The 13,052-nt window shown below is 44.0% G+C and overlaps 1 protein-coding gene across 1 annotated transcript in view; it reads left to right on the forward strand.

Annotated features, from left to right (window-relative positions):
- LOC139789380 (methyl-CpG-binding domain protein 2-like) overlaps positions 1 to 12,139 on the forward strand; it is a 54,900-nt gene extending 42,761 nt beyond the window's left edge. The window contains exons 4-6 of the mRNA XM_071730019.1: positions 9,231 to 9,320; position 9,599; positions 11,910 to 12,139. Coding sequence (XP_071586120.1) covers positions 9,231 to 9,320; position 9,599; positions 11,910 to 12,091 — 273 coding nt within the window. The 3' untranslated portion in view covers positions 12,092 to 12,139. The remainder of the gene's footprint in view (positions 1 to 9,230; positions 9,321 to 9,598; positions 9,600 to 11,909) is intronic.
- Positions 12,140 to 13,052: the final 913 nt, after the last annotated feature.

The following is a 13,052-nucleotide window of genomic DNA, read 5'->3' on the forward strand; positions in this document are numbered from 1 at the left end:
TCACCCCTTACATATTTGAAAACATTGATGAGGTCACCCCTCAGTCTCCTTTTCTCCAAACTAAAGAGACCCAGCTCCCTCAGCCTTTCCTCATAAGGGAGATGTTCCACTCCCTTAATCATCTCAGTAGCTCTGCGCTGGACTCTTTCAAGCACTTCCCTGTCCTTCTTGAACTGAGGGGCCCAGAACTGGACACAATACTCCAGGTGTGGCCTCACCAATGCAGAATAGAGGGGGAGGAGAACCTCTCTTGACCTACTAACCACCCCCTTTCTAATGCACCCCAGGGTGCCATTGGCCTTCTTGGCCACAAGGGCACATTGCTGGCTCATGGTCATCTTCTTCCTCCCAGGAATTCTGCTGGATCCCTTCCCAGCCTCCTTGCTCTTCTCTGGACCTGCTCCAGCACCTCAATCTCCTTCCTGAGCTGAGGGGCCCAGAACTGGACCCAGGACTCAAGCTGTGGCCTCCCCAGGGCTGAGCACAGGGGCAGAATCCCTTCCCTGGACCTGCTGGCCACGCTGTTCCTGAGCCAGCCCAGGATGCCATTGGCCTTCTTGGCCACCTGGGCACATTGCTGGCTCATGGGCATCTTCTTGTCTACCAGGACCCCCAGGTCTCTTTCACCTCCACTGCTCTCCAGCAGCTCAGCCCCCAACCTATACTGGGACATCGTGTTGTTCTTCCCCAAATGCAAAACTCTCCACTTCCCCTTGTTGAATTTCATCTTGTTCCTCCCTGCCCAACTCTCCAGCCTGGCTAAGTCTCTCTGAATGGCAGCACAGCCTTCTGGTGTGTCAGCCACTCCTCCCAGCTTAGTGTCATCAGCAAACTTGCTGAGGGGACATTCTAGACCCTCATCCAAGTCGTTGAGGAAGATATTGAACAACACCGGTCCCAGTACCGACCCCTGAGGGACTCCACTGGTCACACACCTCCAACCAGATTCTGCCCCATTGACTACAACTCTCTGACTTGCACAACAGGCTGTTTTCAAGCCTCTCCAAGGCTTGAAAGTTAAATCTTGGCCTTTAAGCATAGGAGCATAGGAGGTTCAAGTTGAATATCAGAAAAATTTTTTTACTGTAAGGGTGACAGAGCCCTGGAACAGGCTGCCCAGGGGGGTTGTGGAGTCTCCTTCACTGGAGACATTCAAAACCCCCCTGGACACTTTCCTAGGGGATGTACTCTAGGGGGCCCTGCTCTGGCAGGGGGGGTTGGACTAGATGATCTTTCAGGTCCCTTCCAACCCCTAGGATTCTAGGATTCTATGATTTAAGAAAGCTTCTAACAGGCTGAGCAGCAGTGTCTGTGGGGGTAGAGGCAGCAGCTGCAGCTGTAGGAGAAACACAGGCGATGCTGCCCGGCCTTGTCTGAGTTGTGGCCTTGTCTGAGTTGTGGCCTTGTCTGAGTTGTGGCCTTGTGTGAGGGGGGGTGAGAAGTGGCTGCTGAGGCAGGAGTGGGGGTGCTCTCTGTACCAGGGGCAGCTCTCACTCTCCAAACAGCAACTCTCAGCCTCTGAAAAGGCACTCTCAGTCTCATTCCTGTGCTTTTTGTGTTACTCCTCACCAATATATCAGAAAAATTAACAACACCCACCGGAAGATCGAGAAATGAAATGCTACTGAAATCAGCCCAAAATAAGATGGAATGGTATAATTCCCCAAATTAAAACTGGGAGTGTAATTACCAACCAAGTTTTTTATCTCTCTGTGAAACACCACTGCACCATGATATACATCACTATTGAGTTCTTAAGCAGCTCTTATGAAAGAAAACCCACATAGTAACACTCATTCCAGCTGCAAAAATACACATCACATACCCTAAATACCAAAGGTAAGGCATGATTGGTTTAATCTCCAACCCTGTGACATTTCCAAAGAACAAGGTCTGATTCCAGCTCAGCAAAGCCATTCTTCCACTGGAGTTGGAATTCAAACTATTGAGGTAAATTAGTCAGAATTTAAACTGGACTTGAGCCAATTAGCTCGGGCCCCACGTTGGGCACCAATAAATCTGTCAGGGTTTAACACTGGCCTGGCAATTAAACCAAGTGACAGATGCTCTCTATTAATCTCTCTCTCCTCCCTGATAAAGAAAGAAGGAATAAGGGAGAGAGACTGATGGGTTGGAAACTAAACTACACAACTTTAATGAAACAGGAATGATAAATAGGAAAAATTACTAAATATAGACAAATAGACAGGAAAATGGATCCCACGTTCCTCCCCCCTTCCCCCCAATAGCTCTCAGGTCACCCCCGAGGCTGCAGGGCAGCCCTGGGAAAGTCCAGGCTGGAATCCTGGGAGCAGTTGGGAGCTGGAGGCAGGAACACACAGATCCAGGTTGGAATGGATCAGGAGCACAGGCAGAGGAAGGGATGGAATCCTCCCAGGATGCCGGGTAAAGGGAGGGAAGCAGGAAAGGCAGGAAGGGCAGGCAGCTGGAAGCTGGAAGCATGGCTTGACTCTTGTGATCCTTCCAATTTATCCTGAGGATGAGGTGGATGGGATGGAATCCTCTGTTTGGTCAGTTCTGGCATCTGCCTTGTCCCTTCCTCCCCAAAGGAGGCTGCGGGTGGGACCTCTTTATCCCTTCTGGAGGGTAAAATGTTCCTCAGAGCTGAGCAGTGGCCTTGGCTCTGCACACCAGGCTCTGGCAGTAACTATAACCATGGAGTGTTACCAGTCCTAGAAGCACACACTGACTGAGAAACTTGCTGTTAATTTCAGCAAGTGCAGCTACTTACAAGAGACTGAGCTGAAAGCAGAAGTCCAAGACAGAAAATCACCTTTATCCTGCCCCAAACCAGGACACTGAGCTGTAGGAAGATCTTCAGGAACTGATCATCTGCTGTCTCAGCACTCTTTTTCAACCCCAGTCCTTTCCTCTTGCTTGCAACATCTTCAGAAGAGGACTTGGAACACTTCTTATTCTGTCTCCACAGTCTTCCTTTGGAAGAAATGCTCTCTTTACCTTGAATGTGGAATAGTTAATCCTAAGAGTTAATCCTAAGAGTTAATCCTAAGAGTTAATCTTAACCTTAGTGTGTCTTACTCTTGCTTTTCTCCAAGTTAGAACCCTCTCTTTTTTTGTCATGGTTCTGCAGAGGTGGGAGATTTGGGGAAGGGAGAGACTGGATTGTTACAGGGGTTTTTTTCAATAAAATTTCAGTGAGTTTTCAGTAAAAATTCCATTAAAAAGCCTAAAAAAGCCTAAAAAGTCTGGAGCCAAGCAATTTATTGCTAGCACTTACTGGAGAATCTTAAGCAACTTGACAGATTTTATAAATTCTAAACAATTTTCCAGTTTCTTTGCACCCAGATTTCCATCCTGGAATGATCAGTACTGCTTTGGTCTGAGCATTTCAGTCACTGCTCAGAAATGCAGCCCCATGCACACCTTGTTTGAACATTTGAGAGCCTAAAATTTCACAGGTAGGATTTTTGCTTCCTTGTCAAAAAGCAGCAATTCTTTTCTGATGCCATTTGGGGGGATAAAGTAGGGAAGTAGGGCTGAAATCTTTGGGAAACTTTGGAGAGCCTGCAAGTGGCACTTGAGATGGAGTCAGTGGACAAACACAGCCTTGCAAATGTATTGAAATTCTTTTTTATTTCTCTTTTTTCCTTACCTAAAGAATCCCTGCATGGATCACTCCTTTCTCTCATACCCAGCTGTGCAAACTTTCCTGTAACTATATCAGGGTTGGATATAGTGCTAAAACACTGACTGTACAGTCTATTTTTAGGTAAAAAATTATTCAGTTCCCACTTCCAGTGCTCTACCTCCCTTTTTCCTCCATCCTTGGCCCAAACCCAGGCTTCTTACACCTGTAGTTGAAGACAACCATCTCCTTCTCCTCTTCTATCTCCCTTTTCAAAAGACAGTCTGACCACAATTCCCTGCAAATTCTCTTTGGATGAAAATAAATGAGTGCTGGAGCTCCTCTGGGATTTTTTTTTCATCACTAAGAGTCAGAAGATGTGCTGCTTGGTGTTGGCAGCTGGTTCCTCTCTCCAGCCTGCTCCTTCATTGCAGCCAAGTGCCACAGGGTTGTCTAAGCCTTTTTTTTTTCAAGCATCTTGAAGCTTTCAAAGCCATTCTTCAAGGTTTTATAGATTCCTGATGATCAGGGAAAAGCCAAAAACATTCTGGAAGATCCTGGAAGTAGTGAAGTGTCAGAGGTTGAGCTCTCTGCACACATGTTCTGGCACTCATTAGGCTTCTCTTCACCACCTCTGAGTGGTTTTTGTTCAAAAAGCAGCACCAGGCAATCCACAGAGTTTTTTTAAGTTCTTCTTCTCTAAGAAAATGAGAGGAGAATCTATAGGTTCCTAAATATCAAATCTGACAGCTTCAAATGCAGTTTTCTTCCAAGTGCTTTAACATCTCTCTGGGAAGCATCAGCCTGCTCAGAACATTCTGACTCTCCAGGATTCCTGAGATAGGTTTTACTGCTTCTGGGAGCTTGAGGGGTTTTTCTCTCCCTGATAAAGCAGTGCAAGAAAAGGAATCCTGAAAGATTCCTAAGTGGACCTTGCAAGGAAGAGGAAAAAAAACCCCAAAAACCACAAACCCCTTGTTTTAGCCTCCTCTCCACTGTTAGATTTAGGAAGTTTTGGTGAGATAAGGTAAATTTTTGGTGAATTTCAGAGTAATGGCCTGGATTTTAAAAAGTCAGCCCTGCAGAATCTGAAACTGGCATTAGGGAGATAAAAAAGAATCAGGCAACCACATCTGTCATCTCCCTCCTAGAGGGTGGGGAGTGCTGTGTTAAGATCATAATTTTTTTCTTCCTATTGAGCAAAAAGGCCACGAGATGTAGCAGCACACTAAAGCTCCACTTGAGCAGCTGGGTTTGAGTATTCCTGAAGGAGAAGGGTGCAGGTGAAGCAGAGGAAATCCTGTAGCTTTTTGAAATTGTTATAGGCAGAAATTCTTCTACTTTAAAATTATTTACCTGCCCAGTGGTCTGCACCTAACTGGATCATACAATCCCAGTTAGCTTGGCTGGAAAAGACCTTCAGGATCCACTCCAACCTTAACCAAGACCTTAACTCAGCTCTGTCTCTAAAATAAATCAAATCCAGCTCAAATGGGTGCTGCAAATCAAACTTTCTGGTGGATCACTGCCCTTTGTACCTGTGTTCCCTTGGTGCCTCTGAGAGCCCCAGCTTTGTGCCCTCTGCAGAGCCCTCATCCCCCTCTTTGTGTCTTAAGAGTTTCTTGGGTCACACTCTTGACACTTAATGACTTTTTTTTAGGGTAAATATGAAGTTTGTTCTCTTATCCCCACTCCCCAGAGGTGATGCCTGAAGAGAGAGAGCTTTGAATCCTGAGGACTTGCTGGTGACTTGTTAATTCTGCTGTGAGTTGTGGTGGTGGTTGGAACACTGGAAACCAGGCAGGATAAAACTCATCTTTAGGGGAATCAGAGCACTGAATCTGCAAAACATTGGTCTCAGTATCTTCCTAATATATTTAGCTAAAAACATCAAGCAGAAATTCATTTTTGAGGAAGTCAGGGAGTCAGTTATTATTTGATCTGATCCCTCTAGTCCTCTGGCAGAGAACTACCTGTAAAAAACCCCTTAGGATAAATCTGAGAGTACTTACTTTTTAAAAGCACCTTAGGATAAACCTGATTTATTGACTTTTAACACCATTTCTCTGCAGGCCACAAGTAGTCTTTAAAATGGATTCCAAAGTCTCTTGCACTTAGTGTCCCAGATACTTGCAGTGGATTGGATTGTGATGGAGAACTGAGTAGGATTATATATGACAACCCAAATCTGACCAGATTCATTTCTTTGGCACGAGAGAGATGCAGTGTAAAAAGTCTAATTTAGAAGAAAAATTGCAGATGTCATTTTGGATCTGTCTTCTTGTGAAGAGGTCTTTACAAGGAAGACTTATTTAGCTCTTAGCTCTTAGCATTTTGTCAAAGAAATGGGATGTTGTTTCTTGGGCATCAACCTGGAAGCTGAAATAAGACAGGGTTGGAAAACTTCAACTTCTTGCTTTCTGTCTATTTGAGTTACCAAAAAGGGTTGGAAGGGACCCAAGGAGATTGTTAAATTCATCTCCCTTTTCCAGGCAACTAAACTTGAAATTTTGATTGGCAGAGCTGAGCAACTCATTGGGTATAAAAAGAAGTTTCCCACTTTTTAGGAGAAATTCTCTTTCCTTTTGAATTATCCCCCGGAGGCTTTGAAAAGACCTCTCTTTAATCACTATTTCTGCAGTGTCAGGCAGTGGAGAGGTTTCCCAAATGGTGACTCTCAGCATTCTGGTCTCCCTGAGCCTTAAAAACACATTTTCCTACATCAGAGAATTGCTGGCTGGAACAAGAGTAACTTTTAATCAGTTTGCACACCAGCTTAGTCCATCATTCTCTGCCAGCCACAGTATTTTCAATAATCCTAAAAATCAGGTGTAATTAGAGCTTCTTGGTCCTGTCTGACCAACCTGAGCTCCTTTTATCAGCGGGTGACTGCCTGGGGGATGAGGGGAAGGCTGTGGATGTGCTCTACCTGGACTTCAGCAAGGCCTTTGCCACCGTCTCCCAGAGGATTCTCCTGGAAAAGCTGTCAGGCCCTGGCTCAGGCAGGAGCACTCTGTGCTGGGTTAGGAACTGGCTGGAGGGCCGGGCCCAGAGAGTGGTGCTGAACGGGGCTGCATCAAAATGGCGGCCGGGCACTAGTGGTGTCCCCCAGGGATCAGTGTTGGGCCCAGTGCTGTTTAATATCTTGAGTGAGGATTTAGAGGAGGGCATTGAGTCCATCAGCAGCAAATTCCCAGCTGACACTAAGCTGGGGGGAGTGTGGATCAGCTGGAAGGCAGGAGGGCTCTGCAGAGGGACCTGGAGAGACTGGAGAGTTGGGCTGATGCCAAGGGGATGAGGTTGAAGATTCCAAGGGCCGGGTCCTGCCCTTTGGCCACAAGAACCCCCTGGGGAGCTCCAGGCTGGGCAGAGAGTGGCAGAAAGGGAGCTGGGAGTCTGGATTGCCAGGAAGCTGAAGAGGAGGCAGCAGTGTGCCCAGGTGGCCAAGAAGGCCAATGGCATCCTGGGCTGGCTGAGGAACAGCGTGGCCAGCAGGTCCAGGGAAGGGATTCTGCCCCTGTGCTCAGCCCTGGGGAGGCCACAGCTTGAGTCCTGGGTCCAGTTCTGGGCCCCTCAGTTCAGGAAGGATATCGAGGTCCTGGAACAGGTCCAAAGGAGGGCAACCAGGCTGGTGAAGGGACTCAAGCACAGGCCCTATGAAGAGAGGCTGAGAGAGCTGGGGGTGTTGAGGCTGGAGAAGAGGAGGCTCAGGGGAGACCTCATCACTCTCTCCAACTCCCTGAAAGGAGGTTGGAGCCAGGGGGGGGTTGGGCTCTTTTCCCAGGCAACTCTCAGCAAGACAAGAGGGCACAAGAGGTCTCAAGTTGTGCCAGGGGAGGTTTAGGTTGGCCATGAGAAAGAATTTCTTTCCCCAGAGGGTGCTCAGCCCTTGGAATGGGCTGCCCAGGGAAGGGGTGGATTCTCCAGCCCTGGAGATATTTCCAAAGAGCCTGGATGTGGCACTCAGTGCCATGGGCTGGGAACCACGGGGGGAGTGGAGCAAGGCTTGGACTTGAGGAGCTCTGAGGTCCCTTCCAACCCAGCCAATTCTATGGTTCTGTGCTTCTAAGTTCTAGGAGTATTTCCAGGTTTTAGCTTTTGCTTGGCAAGAGGTAACCTCAAGAAGTTCCTTAGGGCTGATGAAAAAACCCCTGAGGTTTATGTTTGTATGGTTTCTTAAGGCTAGGAAAAAAAAAAACCAAACCAAAAACCCAAGAGGGATTGGGCAAAGCTTCATTTAGTGTGATGGTCCAGAGAAGACCAAGGAGGCTCCTGGGTTGTTTGGAGTAGAGAACTGAAGAATCTAAAGGTGAACCCTTGAAATAGTGAAAAACATGAATAAATTCTGCAGACTTTCAAGTTGGGAAGCTCACCCAGTGAGAAAATACTGAATTTCTAGGATTTTACTTTGATTTTATTCATTTTTTTTAATCCTAATGCACACTTGAGAGTTTGGCTGCTGAGCTGCTGGTTTTGTCTTTGTAAGGAAGGTTTTCTCCAGCTTTCTGGACAGTTTCAAGGCACTGCCCCTTCATCCATGGAGCTCTGAGGACTGCTACAAACCATCTAAAATGCTCTTTTGGGGTGGAGGCTTTGCATAGGGGTGGACTAAAAATAGTGGACTAAAAAATTCCCATTTAACCAATCCAAGAGTTGTCCTGCTCCTCAGCTGACAACATAGCTCAAACCTGGGTTGAATAATAATAAATACCAGTTAATAAATACCAATAAAAATAAATACCAGTTAGGAGTGAGGAGTCCCTTTCCAGCAAGCATTTGAAGTCGTTCAAATAAAATAAAAATCAAATAGCAACCAGTCTTTTGCATTTAGAAAAGTGCTTTTTTCTTTGCATAATTCCATGTTTTATTTGCAGTCAGTAGGAAATTCTTAATGCTGGGGTAGAGGTGGTTTGGTGTACTTTTTTTCTTTGCCTTTATTACCTCTGTAATTAAAAAAAAAATATGTTTTTTTTTTTTCTGCCTCAGCAGTGTCCTGAGCAGCAGAGGTTCCCCAGAAAATCCCAGAGGATGCTCCAGTTGTTTCACTTCCAGTTTTATGACAGGATGGGGCATTTGGAAGCCCTACCTTAAACTCAGCTTTTTGGACACCCACCCACCACCATTTCCTAGGAATGGGAATTACTGCTGCTTTAGTTTTTGCCTCACATTTCACAGCCATGAAAATAATCAGACTTTTTTTTATTTTTCCCTTAATCAAACCTTTCCTTAATGCTCTTTCCACAGGGAATTGCATAGCTGCATTCTTCCTTACCTCCTTATTAAGATTATTTGTTAAATATTGCTTCCCATGGAATGGAAATCACCTTTTCAAGTATTTTTCATCACTGTCTTGTGTAAGAAAAAAAGCTGATTTTAAGGAATGGCTGTGGCCAATCTCCAGGATGAGTCAGGGAAATCTGTGCCGTGGTTTCTGTGAGAAATGGAAACATGTTCAATAAAACAAAATAAATGTGGATTTATTCTGTATTTCTTCCAAAACTGGAAAGATTTTTATTTCCAGATGTTTGGCTCTTTGGAGCACGAATGCTTTTGATTTCCTTGAGCTGATTTAGGTGGTTTTTTTAATTCTTCCTAATGATCAATCTTGTTTTCTCTTTCTCAGCTTTTCTGGGAGAAGAGGCTACAAGGCCTGAGTGCATCTGATGTCAGTGAACAAATCATAAAATCCATGGAGCTACCTAAAGGTCTTCAGGTATTGTGTCTTCATTTTTGCAGTAAAATCCTCCCAAATCAGGGAATTCTGGGTGCTCTTAACAGATTTTCAGTTTCTGGTCAGATGAAATAAATGTAAATATTCTTGCTGGCAAAATCCCTGCATTCTCCAAAACAAAAAAAAAAAGTTGTTTTTTAATTCACTTGTGTCCTTGATAAAAACCCCACCTCAGAACTCCATTTTTTCTTGCTGAAAGTTGATCCAAAATCCCTCCAAGCCATAATTCAGAATTAATAATTTGTGCCTTAACTTGGGAGGGTTTTTTTGGGAACTGGAGTGTTGGGAAAACTCCAGTGTTTGGTTTTCCAGAATAAATTTAAAACTTTGGAGCATTGAAGCTGGTGAGCTCCAAGCCATAATTCAGAATTAATAATTTGTGCCTTAACTTGGGAAGGGTTTTTTTTGGGAACTGGTGTGTTGGGAAAACTCCAGTGTTTGGTTTTCCAGAATAAATTTAAAACTTTGGAGCATTGAAGCTGGTGAGCTCCAAGCCATAATTCAGAATTAATAATTTGTGCCTTAACTTGGGAGGGTTTTTTTGGGAACTGGAGTGTTGGGGAAAACTCCAGTGTTTAGTTTTCCAGAATAAATTTAAAACTTTGGAGCATTGAAGCTGGTGAGCTCCAAGCCATAATTCAGAATTAATAATTTATGCCTTAACTTGGGAGGGTTTTTTTGGGAACTGGAGTGTTGGGAAAACTCCAGTGTTTGGTTTTCCAGAATAAATTTAAAACTTTGGAGCATTGAAGCTGGTGAGCTCCAAGCCATAATTCAGAATTAATAATTTGTGCCTTAACTTAGGAGGGTTTTTTTGGGAACTGGAGTGTTGGGAAAACTTCAGTGTTTGGTTTTCCAGAATAAATTTAAAACTTTGGAGCATTGAAGCTGGTGAGCTCCAAGCCATAATTCAGAATTAATAATTTATGCCTTAACTTGGGGGGGGTTTTTTGGGAACTGGAGTGTTGGGAAAACTCCAGTGTTTGGTTTTCCAGAATAAATTTAAAACTTTGGAGCATTGAAGCTGGTGAGCTCCAAGCCATAACTCAGAATTAATAATTTGTGCCTTAACTTGGGGGGGGTTTTTTGGGAACTGGAGTGTTGGGAAAACTCCAGTGTTTGGTTTTCCAGAATAAATTTAAAACTTTGGAGCATTGAAGCTGGTGAGCTCCAAGCCATAATTCAGAATTAATAATTTGTGCCTTAACTTAGGAGGGTTTTTTGGGAACTGGAGTGTTGGGAAAACTCCAGTGTTTAGTTTTCCAGAATAAATTTAAAACTTGGAGCATTGAAGCTGGTGAGCTCCAAGCCATAATTCAGAATTAATAATTTATGCCTTAACTTGGGAGGGTTTTTTTTGGGAACTGGAGTGTTGGGAAAACTCCAGTGTTTGGTTTTCCAGAATAAATTTAAAACTTTGGAGCATTGAAGCTGGTGAGCTCCAAGCCATAATTCAGAATTAATAATTTGTGCCTTAACTTGGGAAGGGTTTTTTTGGGAACTGGAGTGTTGGGAAAACTCCAGTGTTTGGTTTTCCAGAATAAATTTAAAACTTTGGAGCATTGAAGCTGGTGAGCTCCAAGCCATAATTCAGAATTAATAATTTGTGCCTTAACTTGGGAGGGTTTTTTTTTGGGAACTGGAGTGTTGGGAAAACTCCAGTGTTTGGTTTTCCAGAATAAATTTAAAACTTTGGAGCATTGAAGCTGGTGAGCTCCAAGCCATAATTCAGAATTAATAATTTGTGCCTTAACTTGGGAGGGTTTTTTTTGGGAACTGGAGTGTTGGGAAAACTCCAGTGTTTGGTTTTCCAGAATAAATTTAAAACTTTGGAGCATTGAAGCTGGTGAGCTCCAAGCCATAATTCAGAATTAATAATTTGTGCCTTAACTTAGGAGGGTTTTTTGGGAACTGGAGTGTTGGGAAAACTCCAGTGTTTAGTTTTCCAGAATAAATTTAAAACTTTGGAGCATTGAAGCTGGTGAGCTCCAAGCCATAATTCAGAATTAATAATTTGTGCCTTAACTTAGGAGGGTTTTTTGGGAACTGGAGTGTTGGGAAAACTTCAGTGTTTGGTTTTCCAGAATAAATTTAAAACTTTGGAGCATTGAAGCTGGTGAGCTCCAAGCCATAATTCAGAATTAATAATTTCTGCCTTAACTTGGAGGGTTTTTTGGGAACTGGAGTGTTGGGAAAACTCCAGTGTTTGGTTTTCCAGAATAAATTTAAAACTTTGGAGCATTGAAGCTGGTGAGCTCCAAGCCATAATTCAGAATTAATAATTTGTGCCTTAACTTGGGAGGGTTTTTTTGGGAACTGGAGTGTTGGGAAAACTCCAGTGTTTGGTTTTCCAGAATAAATTTAAAACTTTGGAGCACTAAAGCTGGTGAGGGTTAACTCCAGGAAGCTGCAAAGAAACTATTGGAATATATACCTGACCAATTTGGGATTTAATTGCTGGAAACAACCAGTTTGACCAATTCAGCTGCTTTTTGAGCACTGAGATGACAAAGCCAGCTGGAAGAAGTTGCTTTTAGGTGCTCAGATTCTGCTGGGAACTCTTTTTTGCAGGAGTTGGCCCTGGGAACAATGATGACACCCTCTTGTCAGCTGTTGCCAGTGCCCTGCACACCAGTTCTGCACCCATCACAGGGCAGCTCTCTGCAGCTGTGGAGAAGAACCCAGCAGTCTGGCTCAACACATCTCAGCCCCTCTGCAAAGCTTTCATAGTCACAGATGATGACATCAGGTAAGTTCTCTGAAGCCTTGGAGAAAAAAAAAAGGATTAAAAGCAAGTGGAATTCAAGGAGATTCCTTGCTGGAGAGAGCAGAAGCAAAATGTGCTTCTTCTACCTGCTGATTGGTTCTGTAACTTGAAAAAAAAAATTTGATTTTATATTTCCTTCTCTTCCCTTTTTCCTCTCTTCCCTTTTTTCCCTTCCCTTTTTCACTTCCCTTTTTCCTTTCCTTTCCTTTTTCCTTTCCTTTCCTTTCCTTTCCTTCCCTTTTCCCTTTCCTTTTTCCTTTCCTTTTTCCCTTTCATTTTTCCTTTCCTTTCTTTTTCCTCTCTTTTTTCCTCTCCTTTTCCTCTCCTTTTTCCTTTCCTTTCCTTTCCTTTCCTTTCCTTTCCTTTCCTTTCCTTTCTCTTTCCTTTCCTTTCCTTTCCTTTCCTTTCCTTCCTTTCCTTTCCTTTCCTTTCCCTTTCCTTTCCTTTCCTTTCCTTCCTTTCCTTTCCTTTCCTTTCCTTTCCTTCCTTTCCTTCCTTCCCTTCCCTTCCCTTCCCTCCTTCCCTTCCCTTCCTTCCCTTCCCTTCCCTTCCTTCCTTCCCTTCCCTTCCCTTCCCTTCCCTTACCTTCCCTTCCCTTCCTTCCCTTTTTCCTTTCCTTTCCTATTCCTTTCCTTCCCTTCCCTTTTTCCTTCCCTTCCTTTTTCTCTTCCTTTCCTTTCCTTTCCTTTCCTTTCCTTTCCTTTCCTTTCCTTTCCTTTCCTTTCCTTTCCTTTCCTTTCCTTTCCTTTCCTTTCCTTTCCTTTCTTTCCTTTCCTTTCCTTTCCTTTCCTTTCCTTTCCTTTCCTTTCCTTTCCTTTCCTTTCCTTTCCTTTCCTTTCCTTTCCTTTCCTTCCTTTCCTTCCTTCCCTTCCCTTCCCTTTCCCTTCCCTTCCTTCCCTTCCTCCTTCCCTTCCCTTCCCTCCTTCCCTTCCCTTCCCTTCCCTTCC

Source organism: Heliangelus exortis, chromosome Z (assembly GCF_036169615.1).
Source record: "Heliangelus exortis chromosome Z, bHelExo1.hap1, whole genome shotgun sequence".
Classification (NCBI taxonomy): Eukaryota; Metazoa; Chordata; class Aves; order Apodiformes; family Trochilidae; genus Heliangelus; species Heliangelus exortis.